General features: G+C 31.9%; 1 protein-coding gene across 1 annotated transcript in view; it reads left to right on the forward strand.

The window, feature by feature from the left end:
* Positions 1-3318, forward strand: part of LOC111054960 (probable E3 ubiquitin-protein ligase HECTD2) — a 77468-nt gene extending 74150 nt beyond the window's left edge. The window contains exons 18-19 of the mRNA XM_039427060.1: positions 403-518; positions 2794-3318. Coding sequence (XP_039282994.1) covers positions 403-518; positions 2794-3058 — 381 coding nt within the window. The 3' untranslated portion in view covers positions 3059-3318. The remainder of the gene's footprint in view (positions 1-402; positions 519-2793) is intronic.
* The last annotated feature ends 10482 nt before the right edge of the window (positions 3319-13800 follow it).

Consider the following 13800-nt stretch of genomic DNA (forward strand, 5'->3'; position numbering starts at 1 on the left):
AATATCCCAGCTGACGTGTTACAGCAATCGTTCAGGAATCTCAACACAGATTTCAAGAGTGTATTAAAGAAGTCATCTTAAAGGAGTAATTATTGTCAAAAATTGATAGATGTTATTAATAATTCTCAAATGGCAAGTCTTGAACTTCACATTAGTTTAAATAAAATCATTTTTGCCCTTCCTACCGATATTTATGGAGTTTTTAAAAGTTCCCGTTATTCTGTGTCACTCTGTATATAATAAAAAGTGAATTCTAAAATATATAGTAAGAAGTGGTTGACAATTTCTATTTGTGTTTTCTCTACCGTACCGAATAAGCGATTTTTTCCCCAATAGTTGAGTGATCATTCGGTTGATTTTTCTTTTGTAAACCTGAGTGATTACGTTTGATTTTCTTCTCAGATGCTGAGGCCTGAGGAGGTGGAAATGCTTGTTTGCGGTTCGCCAACTATTGATCTCAACGAACTTAGAAAAGTCACAGAGTATGATGGATTCAAAGCGGACGATCCCTATATTCTGTGAGTAGAACTGCTCATTGATGCACACAATACACAAATTATTATTAAAATGATTGGGGGAGGACCAACAGGCACAGCCCAAGACAGCTCCTCCCCCGAAACACTCATAACTCACTGCACGACACAATTAAATTCATTCTTCATTCAAGATCTACATGCATGGTTGTTTGAATTTTTTTAAGAAATATGATTCATCTGCATCAGATTGTTAGAGGAGTATGCTGCGTTTTATTTGAAACTGAATAGTTATTTTTGCAACTAGTGCGCAAAGTGACAGTTTGCTGCACCGAAAGAAACGTTTACGCACGAGCCGTAGGCGAGGGCGGAATGGTTTCTTGAGTGCAGCAGAGGAACTTTGCGCATGTATTTCACATTAAATTTTTCCTAGTTACCATTGAATATGAGAAGTGGTTGATTATGGGTAAAATGATGGCTGAAATCCATCAAATGTTTGTCTGTATAATTTTGCTATTAATAACAACTATAATTTATTTTAAACTTGATAATCCAATTAAAAATTAATAATCGATAATTTATTCAAATTAAAAATTGAATTAATTTGAATAATTTTAAGTAAATCTTAATTTCTAAATAATTTTTCAACCAATCAATTTATGAATGAAAAAAAATATTATTTGAAATAATTAATATTCAAAATGTATAATTTAATGAGTTCTCATTTTTATTCATTTGAAAATCAGAAATTAACTTTTCCTACAGTTACCTTGAAAACTGAACATTCCTGCACTGATTACAGAACACAAAGAATCACTTTTCCGCTCTTGTGCGCAAAGTATTACTTTGCGTACTCTTAATACTTTGCGTATTATCTTGCAGCCATCCCAATCAGCTGTTGACATTGTTGGCGTGTATTTTGAATGCGAATTTGTTCTATCTATATTTTTTCCAACGTATGAAAATTTGAAAACTATCCAATATTCTTCATTCTTTATTGATTGATACAATAAGTACATCATCAAAATGATAGGGAGAGAAAAAATAAGATAACCTTGTGCTATTCCTCTCCCAAATTTAGATAACGTTACACACATAGTCCTGTAGTTGTTCACATCAAAAAATTTCCAGTCCTCAATTATTTTCACAACTTATATAAATGGATTAATTGATTTTTCATAAGATGAGTCAATTCCCAAACTCATGAAAAGTTTTAAACTATCCAAATGATGAAAGTGTTAGCCTCAGCTGCACAAAAGCCTGCTAAATTTTAACCGTGATTAAATATGCCACGAAAGCCAATCAGAGAAGTCTTCTTTGATTAGTTCTCCAGGCATTCAATCATGATTAAAATTTAACAAGCTTTTGTGCAACTAGGCCTAAAAATAGCAGAACAATTTTATGTTATTATTCTGTAGTGAGCCTATGGCTACTTGAAAACAGAAAATAATGCAACATCATCTTTTTTGTTAAAGTGTTTAAAAGTTTGTGTTTCTTCCATGGTTTTCAAATTTTCTTGAATAACTCAATATTATATAGTTTCAAGTGGTGATTGAATTGAATATTTCCGATTAATTTATTAATTCTAGCCATCTAAATGCAAAATTATAGTTTCCATATTTATTTTGAACTAAAATCGTACAGGAATTGTACGTGGAAGACTAACGTTGTTTTGGACTGTCATCACTCAAATTTGTAAGAAAATAGCACAAGGGTTGCCTTATTATTTTATCTACCAATGTTATTATATCATTGTCATTTTTGTCGTAAATAAATGAAAAATAAATATTCTATTATTATCCTGAAAGGAATGGGATTGAACGCGTGTACAAAGCCTGATTATTAAAGTTTTCATAAAATCTCTTATTTGCTTGCGTAAAGATTATCCAACAATCTGTCAGCAAGTAGTGTTCAATTTAATTAGAACCTGTCCAAAAACCAAACAAACAGACAGAAAAACTGTCTGAAAGACAAACTAGACAGAAATATTTTCTTAACATATAAAAAGAACTTCCATATTCACTTCTTCCTGAGGGAAATTCCCTATTTTCATGCTATTTATCCAGTCTTCTATAATATAATAAGAAAAGAATTGGCTTACACACGTACGGGATAAAAAATGTATGTTTGACGCATCATCACGTCTGAACTACTGGATTGACTAACTTGAAATTTTGCATATAGATTCTCAATTTACCAAGGATGGTTATATGCCTACTTTGAATTACTGTATTTGAGATTTCAGTGGGTCAAGTTTTCAATTAGACCCTTTTGTGGACCACGGGTTGCCTGCTAATTTTATAATACTTTTCTGTTGTAGTGACTTCTGGGAAGTACTGGAGTCATTGACAGAGGACCTACAGAAGAAGTTCCTGCTTTTCACGACCGGAAGTGATAGAGTGCCTGTGGGAGGCATGGGAGAAATGACATTCAAAATAACAAAACTCTCTAACAAACCAAATAATTTGCCAGAGGCACACACCTGTTTCAATCAACTGGTTCTACCACATTATGAATCACAGGATATATTGTGTGAAAAACTTATCATAGCTATATCGAATGCTGAGGGATTTGGGCTGGAATGAAAACAAATCAACCTGTTTTATAAAAAATGTTGGAGTTTCTATATTTTATTGAAAACCCCCTGTTTTTCTAATCTCATAATTTCAATTCATATGAAATATACAAAGTGTGTCATTTAGTGAGATTACAAAATAATTACCTTTAGTGAGGTCCACGTTATAATGGCAGTGGGGAAAGATAGGAGAACAACGTTGCCGATCCTGAATGTTTTGTCAATGCCTTCTTGACGGTAGCTGGTACAGGTTTATTAATGTAATATTGATTGTTCATTCTCGTTTAAAATAATCAATAATATTTTATTAAGCAAGGAATTATATTCTTCAATAATTTCATAATGAATTTTCATAATGAAGATTAAATATTTTGTTAATTAATTATTTATTCTACATTGTTAATGGCATCAGAGCAAAGCGAGAGAGATAGCGCTCTCCGCTTTGTTGAATGATAGACAGGGATAGCAATACCATTGCCATTATAACGTGTACCTCACTATAGGACTTATATTGCATAAGAGTCTAATATTTTGTCTGAGTACCTACATTTATCAGTTTATGACTATAGTGAGGTCCACGTTATAATGGCAGTATTTAATTAACTTTGGTGTTGCTATCCTTGTCTTTCATACGACAAAGCAGATTTTTAATTGAAATTTTGTACCGTAGTAAAGTAAGTTACATAATAAATAATAAATTATTTTCAAAGTGCATAAAAAATAAATTGTTGCAAAGTGTTATGATTCTCAAAAAATTGAAAAACTAAAGCAATTTCACTTTTCCATAATCTTGTTCAAATTATTGATTGTTTAGAATGATAAAATAGGCCCTCAAATTAATGTTCTCTTTGTCACAATTTAATTCTACACTCATACTTCGAATGAATTATATTTTCTCTTTTATATAATGCTAAGATGTAGAGAAGCATTGGTTAACAGTATTAAATGAGTATTATACAATAAATAAATGCCTACTAATTAGCCTACTAATATCAATTCCCAATTCTTGGAACCTGATAAATTTTATATTGTTTGAGTTTTTATAGATTAAATTTCTAGTTTTTGTGAATTATTGTAGGTCACTCGATGACTTCATGGAAAATTAGTTTGATGAGGAATGGTACCAAAAATGGATATTACCTAAAATGTTTCGGATGGACACGTTAAGCCGTCGGTCCCGGCTGCCTAAAAAGCAGTCGTTTGGTCATGTCAGAAGCCCTGAAATTGATCAGTTGCGACCTGAAAACTCTGACACCAGACCTGAGCCAGCCAGGTCACACGATATTATTACCTAAAATGTTGTATATTTTTTGAAAATCTGAGTCAACTTAGTGTTATTATTATCTTAAGAGGTTCGTGGCTTCTTCTGGTCATATTTTTTAGTATAACACAATATAGATGAGCTGTCTTTGTATTTAAATCGATGACATTGGTTAGAATAAGTTGTTCAATAGCATTTGTCGATTGAAAGCTAATTGTAACAGAGATAAAAAGCGTATCGACAGATTATTTTGCTGATGTTAACAATAACTTCCTGATCAAATATGAGCAATTGACCATCTGTTGTTACTTGACCCATTTAGTTGAAATTGAGAAAAATAGTCAACATTCAACACAATTTTTCCATGTAGCATGAATCTGAATATTGGTTGAAAATGGTTCTATTTGAATTAGAATGATATAATTATATTGGTTTGGTTCTCTCTTCCTTTGTTTCGTTGAATCTATCCTTTGAATGTTATAGCTATTCTATAGTAATGTCATAAATTGAAATAAAATATCTATCCATGAAACCGGAGGCAGGAATTGTTATATAATTGTCAAGAAATAAATAAGTTCTGTTCTTAATAGATCGATCATTGTATCATTTTTATTTGTGTCTAAGCCTTTATTTAATTACATTATGATAAATTGATTCATCCAACACGTTGTCTTTATTTTTTAAACTATTTTTGTTAGAGTTTTCATATGTTGGACGTTAGTGAAGGTACATTCTCAATGAATTTTTGTATAATGTTTTTTTCATTCTTAGATGAATGCCAATATCCTCAACAAACGAAATACCGTATTATATTTTATGACGTTATCATTTCGAGGAGAAGAAGAAGAAGAAGAAGAAGAAGAAGAAATTGCTAAAACTCTATTCACTCCAGTTTCTCTTTATCTATAATTGGATCTGTTCTATTAGTATTTTTATGTTAGAGGCTGTGAAAAGGAGGTTGTATACATAAAATATATTTAAAACATGAAATACCCTTTTATTTAAAAGATTCAACTTTAAAACATTGTTTAAATAAAAGGGTACTTCTTCATGTTTTTATATTGTTTTTAATAATTCTAATAAAGTAGGCCATACGAGTGAACTGGTTTATCAAAATATAATATGAATGTAAAAAAATCTGAATAAAACTCTATTGTACAGATGAATGATTCATTCGGATGTATTATCATTTTGTAATTAACTATATCGTAGTTATGTTTACACTTAAGCTGCGTTTACACCGGAGTTAATAACACAAGTTTTTAACTTTTTTGTTATCAACTGATGTTAATTACAAAAGTTAATAACATCGTGTTGAGTTGCGTTTACACCGGAGTTGATAACATGAGTTATTAATAAAAAGTTGTCAACTTGACTGAATCGACAAGAAATTCTCTTGAAAAAAGCTGATAACTCGTGTTTTCAACAGAAAATTCCTTGATATTAACAAGGTTTATGTTATCCATCGAGAGTCAGTAACTTCTGTTAATAACAGGTTACTATCTTCCCCGCAACCCCCTCGCACAGCATCCCTACCCTACAACTACAGCTGTTCGCTAATAACTACAGCTGCAGACAAAACACGTGACAAAGTTATTCACTTTTGTTAATAACAAAACTAGTAACCAAAAGAAAATTTTATTAACTTATGTTGAGAACTTTTGTTTTAAACTCTGGTGTAAACGCATTATAATTTATTTACATTAGATCAGATGAAGATCATTATTTTAATGATCACACACATGTTTCAATTCAAATTTGAAGACAATTTTTTGCGTTTTATTCCGGCTGTTATATCATATGAATTCTCTCGTTAAATGAAAGTATATGGAAGTCAATTATATTGATAACAAGATCTTGTTAATAACAAGGAATTTTCTGTTAGAAACATGAGTTATTAACTTTTGTCAAGAGAAATGTTTGACGATTCAGTCAAGTTAATAACTTTCTGTTAATAACTCGTGTTATTAACTCCGGTGTAAACGCAGCTTAAAGATTTGAATACAAGGAATAACAATAGCACCCTTGTAAAAGCCATGTAGGTAGCCTATCTACTGAGGGCTATCATCCCTCCCCTTACCACCACAGAGACCAGCAATAAAAAACTGGATTTATCTATGGCTATAGATACATTACAGTAATTGAATGTACAACCATTACTGCCATATGAATATATTTTTTATAATTTTATAACAGTTCTCATAATATAGGTGTGAGGCTCCCTGGCACTCTTTCCCTCCCATGAGAGTCAATGGGTACATATCTGTCAAATTTCATGAAAATCTATCACCGCGTTTCGCCGTAAATGCGCAACATATAAACATTTAGTTCAGTTCAGTTCAGTTCAGTTTCAGTTCTTCGCCACAGTCAATTGACCGGGGAATTGTCAAGTTTTATTATTAATCTCAATATCAGAATTTGATATAAATAAAAAAAATATATATTTATTTATTTTTAATATAAATAATCTTAATAGTTTATTTTCGCAAGTGCTGGAAAGTATGTTCCTCTGTGTATTCAGAAACTGCATAATATGGCCTTACAATCAAGTATTTTTTTAATTCTGAGACAAATAATTTTTTGCTCTCAATAGTTTTGAGATGTAGCGGGAGAAGGTTGAAGAATCGTGATCCTGTGCAAATTGGAGATCTTCGAAATTTATCTAGTCGGTGCCGAGTGATATTCATATTGGTCTTATTTCTTGTGTTGCAGCTATGTTGATTGCCTCTTAAAGGTGGATTTGAGTTTTTTGCTAGTATTATAGTTTCCAAGATGTATATAGATATTACTGTAAAAATTTTGTTTCCAGAAACAGAGGCCTGCAGTGCTCAATTACATTCGTTTGAAAAATTGTTCTTATTGCCTTTTTTTGTATTCTAAGTATTTGGTCATAATATTAAACATTAAGAGAAATGCCAAACCGTCGACTTGAATCTTAGACCTCACTTCGCTCGGTCAATTATTTTACTTCAGGCGCGAAATAGACACGACTAGTTTAGTGTATTCATCCCATTCTAAAATATCTCAATATGCAACAAAATAAAGTATTGTTTTACGCTTTAGAATGAGATAAAAATACCTGAAACTTGTCCTGTCTGGAACAAAATAATGGTATTCAAGGGTGCTAGTGATTAAATCTTTGTCTTCATAATTATACGTTACATTTGATTTATATTTTTTCTATATAGTTCATAGAAAATAATAATTTGAAATGTCAATACAGTTTAAAGTATCAATAAATGTCAGTACAGGAAATTCTTTGAATAATAATTTAAATAACCGCATAGCATTTGTGCCGCTCAACAATATAATAATAGTGTCCCCACTACTGAAAACATTCACATGCAAAATGAACCTCTAAAATTATTAAGCTGGAGGACTTTCATATTAAGCAGGCCTACTCATAATATTATGGATAAGCAGAAAATCAAACAAAGTTGTAATTCGTGTTTCAGTTGTCAAGGCTGTTCAAATAAATAAATTACGCCTTGAATTATGATTTAATCTGTCAGCCCTTGAGTGTTACGGTCTGATAAATGTTTCATTCAATTTTCATGAATGAATGTGTAGACCTTCTTATTTGAACTGAAATTTATTTGGTTTTTCTGACTGCTATTGCTATTTATTCATTTTATTTTATTTATTTACAATGCAAATAACACTTATGTAATAACATTGAAAGATAAAAAATAAGGTAGTCCTTGTGCTATTTTTCTTCCAAATTTATAGATAACAAAGTCCAAGATAAGGTTAGAATTTCACGTGTACAATTTTTATAAAATGTTGGTCCAAAATAAACATTAAAACTATAAATTTCAAATTTAGATGGCTTGAATTAATAAATTAATTAGAAATATTCCACTCTATTACCACTTATATCGAATAATATTAAGTTACTTGAGAAATTTGGAACTATTCAAAAAACACAAACTCGTAAACATCATTGCTTGGGGTGAAGATTTTTCAACTTTAACTTTAATATTGTGAATTAATTCATTTTTCTAAACAGTCAGCAATATTCATGTTATGAATAAGTAATGCAGTGACAGTTTTGAGTAAATTTCACTAGAGAAAATTAAATATTTATTTATTTATTCATTCATGAAAACATAGAAGCAATGTAGGACTGTAGAAATATAGAACATAGCATTTCTTAGGACTACAAAAATGCCTTCAATGAGAAAATAATGCAGATTTGGCCCAATTTTCATTATTGAATTTGAATTTCATTTTAGGTCCAATAAGGTCGTGATGGTCTGGTTGCACTGAAGCCTGTTAAATTTTAATCAAGATTAAATACCACGAGAACCAATCAGAGAAGCCGTCTTTTCAGAAAAGCTTCCTCTGATTGGTTCTCATATAAATGGCTGAAAAGAAGTCTTCTCATATTGGAATTCACGGTTAAAATTTAACAGGTTTTTGTGCAACCGGGCCTCCTGATATATAAATAATATGATAATGTAAAATCAATCAATTGCGCGTACAAACTGTTCGGTCAGCTAGCGCACCACCTGGTTCGTGGGTTCGAGTCCCGCTGATGGCATGGACGTTTGATCATCTCATGAATATGGAGTGGCCGTAGTCGAGTGGATCAGATGCTGGGTCTATAGTTCGGAGGCCCGGGTTCAAATCCTAGCCCGGGCAAAATATTTATCTCGGGCCACTCCCGTGTTTCGGATGGACACGTTAAACCGTCGGTCCCGGCTGCCTAAAAAGCAGTTATTTATTTATTTATTAGATAGAGCGAACAATACAATAGTCGGAAAAGAAAAAACAGGCTATTGCCCAAAACTTCTTCAATTTCCTGATTTTGTCACAAATCGTCCAAATATTATGTAGGTTATGTTCACTTCAATTTCAACACCAAATCTTCAATCTGAAACTATGAATCAGAATAAAACAAAGAATTTCAAATTTAGATAAATTGATAATAAAACTTCTGTTAAAACAAAAACCAAACTTCAAATATTCACAAAATATAGAATAGAATCACTTAAATTTTGAGCTCGAAAATATCACTTTCACCATAGCTACAACAGCTGATTAAATATTCACATAATTGTTAAGTCATGTCAGAGGCCCTGAAATTGATCAGTTGCGACCTGAAAACTCTGACACCAGATCTGAGCCAGCCAGGTCACACGATATTATTATTATTAGGTATTATTATTATTATTATTATTATTATTATTATTATTATTATTATTATTATTATTATTATATTATTATTATTATTATTATTATTACCGTATCTCATGAATTCACTAACTCACTTTCCATTGCCCACGCACAAGAATAAAGTTCATATGGGCATCATCTTCAATATAATAAAGGAGAGAATTGGCTTATACATGTAGGATTCACGAATGACGCATCATCACGTTTGAATTACTGGACTGATTAACTTGACATTTTACATATAGATTCTTAATTCACCGCGGATGGTTATAGACCTATTTTATATTCTTCAAGATTTAAGTCGGTGATGTTTTCAATTTGTCAAGTTTTTAATAAGAACTTTGCGGAGCACATGCTATACCTGCACTGGTCCACAATACAAAATAGTTATTTGTGCAACTAGTGCGCAAAGTGTCAGTTTGCTGCACCGAAAGAAACGTTTACGCCCGAGCCGTAGGCGAGGGCGGAATGGTTTCTTGAGTGCAGCAGAGGAACTTTGCGCACGTATTTCACATTAAGTTTTTCCTACAGTTACCATTGAATATGAAAAGTGGGTAATTATGGGTAAAATTGCCTGAATAATGTAATAGTGTTTGAATGGCGGGGGGCAGCTGTGTGTTGTGTGCTGTGGTGGCACTGTGCTGTCGTTGTCCTTGGTTATAATATAAACTTAATAATTAGCGCGTTGTGCTTGGTTGCACCTCTGCTCACTATAGCAGCCCAGTCACTGTTACCAACTTCATTTTGATTTTGCTGCACTGTTGCTCCATATAACCTACTAAGTATTTTGCGTTGCCATGTTGCAAATCTGGAGTGCAGAAAAATTTTTCCCGCACTAGAGCGGAAAAGTGATTCTTTGCGTTCTGTAATCAGTGCAGCAATGGCAACTTTTCAACGTAACTGTAGGAAAAAAATGATTTAATGATTCTAACCATTACAATAACACTGACGTCACTATATCTATCGTCCAGATCTTCCATCAGCTATAGAGTGAGGTCCACACGTTATAATGACAGTGGAGAAAGATAAGAGAACAACGTTTCCGATCCTCTGTCTTGTCAATGCCTTTCATAGACGGTAGCTGAGACAGGTTTATTATCATATCAACTGTTCATTCTCGTTTAAAATAATCAATATTATTATTCTATCAAGCAAGAATTTATATTTTTCAACTATTTCATAATGAATTTTCATGATTAAGATGGAATATTTTGTCAATTAATTATCAATTCCACATTGATAAATACGATCTAGCAACAGAGGAAGGCGAGAAAGAGATAGCGCTTTCCGCTTTGTTGATTGATAGACAAGGATAGCAATACCATTGCTAATTAAATACTGCCATTATAACGTGGACCTCACTATTATAGTTAGCGATGTTTAATTCTTCCTTTTTATCGAAAAAAGCAAAAATCATCCAACAGAATGGAAGCTGGAAGCGTGTTAATGTGGATCACGTATTGCCGCCACAGCCGTGTCGAATAGCTCATTCCTTTTTTGAGCTAGAAATTTTATTGAAAATCTATAGCTAGGTACCTGTAATACGGTACGGTGGCGTTCTGTGTCATTTTATAAGACTCAGGAACGTGATTCAATTGAATGACACCTATTTGAATTGGCATTCTTTATTGATTGATACAATAAGTACATCATCAAAATGATAGGGAGAGAAAAAAATCTGGTGTGGTACACTCACACTACTTTCCTTGCTCATTGATCTATAAGCCTCATTCTTAAACGAGGATAATCTAGGGGAATAACATTATGCAGATTGGCGGCATAATAATTTTATTAAAACTACGATTATACTATTGTTATTGTTTTCAGAGTACATTTTCCTTTGTTTGAATTATGAAATTTAAGGATTTTTTAAAAGTTGTCAAAACAGCTGTTCTACAAATAAAATATCGACGTGTGTTCTTTTGAATAAACTGCTCTACCCACCTACTACCTCAAGCACGAGAAGGAGGTTACAAAGTAAATTTCTCAAGAATGGGGTGGACCCCCTGTTAGTTTCTCAGGAAGGAAACTCATGCTAGTTTATAGAGCTGATATATAACTATACAGGATATGAATTTGAAAAAAATCGGTCAAGTCATTTTTGAGAAAATCGTGAAAAACATGTTTTTATTTTGCGATTATCCGCCATTTTTCTCAAGAATATTACGGAGCTCCTGCAATTTTCCAAGAAATGAGACTCATGTCAGTTGATAGGGCTTATAAATAGCTATCTAGGGTATAAATTTGAAGAAAATCGTTAGAGCCGTTTTCGAGAAAACCGTGAATAACTTGGTTTTTTAGTGATTATCCGCCATTTTTCACAAAAATATTACGGAGCTCCTGCAATTTTCCCAGAAATGAGACTCATGTCAGTTGATAGGGCTTATAAATAGCTATCCATGGTATAAATTTGAAGAAAATCGTTAGAGCCGTTTTCGAGAAAACCGTGAAAAACATGGTTATTTAGTAATTATCCGCCATTTTTTCCGCCATCTTGAATTGAATTTTATTGAATTTCTTATTGTCGGGTCCTCATGGTATAAGGACGTTAAGTTTAAAATTTCAAGTCAATCGGTTGATTAGGAATGGAGTTATCGTGTTCACAGACATACACACATACACACATACACACACACACACACACACACACACATACACACATACACACACACACACACAGACCAACACTCAAAAATCATGTTTTTGGACTCAGGGGACCTTGAAACGTATAGAAAACTTGAAATTTGGGTACCTACCTTAATTTTTTTTGGAAAGCAATACTTTCCTTACCTATGGTAGTAAGGCAAGGAAAGTAAAAATAAGGTAACCTTGTGCTATTCCTCTCCCAAATTTAGATAAGTATACACATGATCTAAAATAGGTCAAGTCTTGTAGTTGTTTACTTCACAAAATTTTCAGTCCTTAATTATTTTGACAAAGTAGATTTTTAAATATGGATGATTCAAAACCAAACATAGAAGAAATATCCCACATTATCACTAAAATAGGAAATATAAAAGAAATAATATATTAAATAAATAATATTGCAGGACCAAATAACAAACTTAATAATAAATAACATGATAGATAACATTATAAAGTCTATTATAAGCCTTCATTACTTCTTTCAAAGGAGTGAATTTATTATTTTTATGTTCATCTATCAGTCTTTAATGAAACAAATCAATCAAGTTGATAGTTTTTATTGGAAAATATAAAATTAATTTAAATTAAAGTTATTAGTTTGGAGAAAATAATCATTGAATTGGTGAAAATAAATTGGAAGTTGCATTTGTTCGAATGCTAGTTAATGAATGATTATTATTTAACGAAACCCCTAATTAAATGCAGTGAATCACCCCGAAGACTTCTGCTACTGCAAATATTGACAACAGGGTAAAAAGCTAGATGGAAATTCGATTACAAATAATTTTTGAATAGTAGCGCTCATCGAAATTTCATCTAGCTGTTTACACTGTTGTCAATATTTGCAGTAGCAGAAGTCTTCGGGTGATTTACGGCTTTTATTAATTGGGGTTTTCGTTTAATAATAGTTATTCATTGAATAAAACTAAATTTAGTTTCGTTGTATTTTTTTAGGGAATAAATTTGATTTGATTTAGTTAATTCTAAAATTAGAATTCAAATAGTTCATTATGAACTAAACATTTTATTTCTCCCCTCGCCGTTATGAGTAATGTGCACAAGGCATTGAAAAGGAAAAATGCAGAGAACTTGGTAATTTGAACTGTTGAATACAAGAACACAGATTTATCATATTTTTGAAATTATTGAGGAACAATTTTTCTATGGTAACGACTTTTATCATGAAGCATTGCTCGGAGAACAATGGAACAATTTCAATTAGATTCCACACTTTATTCCTCATTTCTATTATGTAACCAACAAGTTCAAGGTTACCTACTTTAATATCTAGGCTATTTTGTACCTGTTTTTATACCAACCGCCTTCTTTTTACGACTTCAATTACGGCTGCATATTATTTGATTAATTATACCAATCTTTTAATAGATAACTAGGTACTGATTTGGTGTATTCATTGAGAAAAAAATTAATTAATACTATTTAGAAATAAAAAAATACAGTCAAGGTCACATTTCCAGTGCTGCATTTCTATGAGGAAAAGTCTAGGAACTGATAGGCTTATGATATCAATAAATTATTTATTTTATTCTTTATTGATACATACAGTAAGTACATCCAAATGATAGGGAGAGAAAAAAAAAGTTAGGTAACCTTGTGCTATTCCTCTCCCAAATTTAGATAAGGTTACACATAGTCCGAAATAGGAC

This window comes from Nilaparvata lugens, chromosome 4 (assembly GCF_014356525.2).
Source record: "Nilaparvata lugens isolate BPH chromosome 4, ASM1435652v1, whole genome shotgun sequence".
Lineage (NCBI taxonomy): Eukaryota > Metazoa > Arthropoda > Insecta > Hemiptera > Delphacidae > Nilaparvata > Nilaparvata lugens.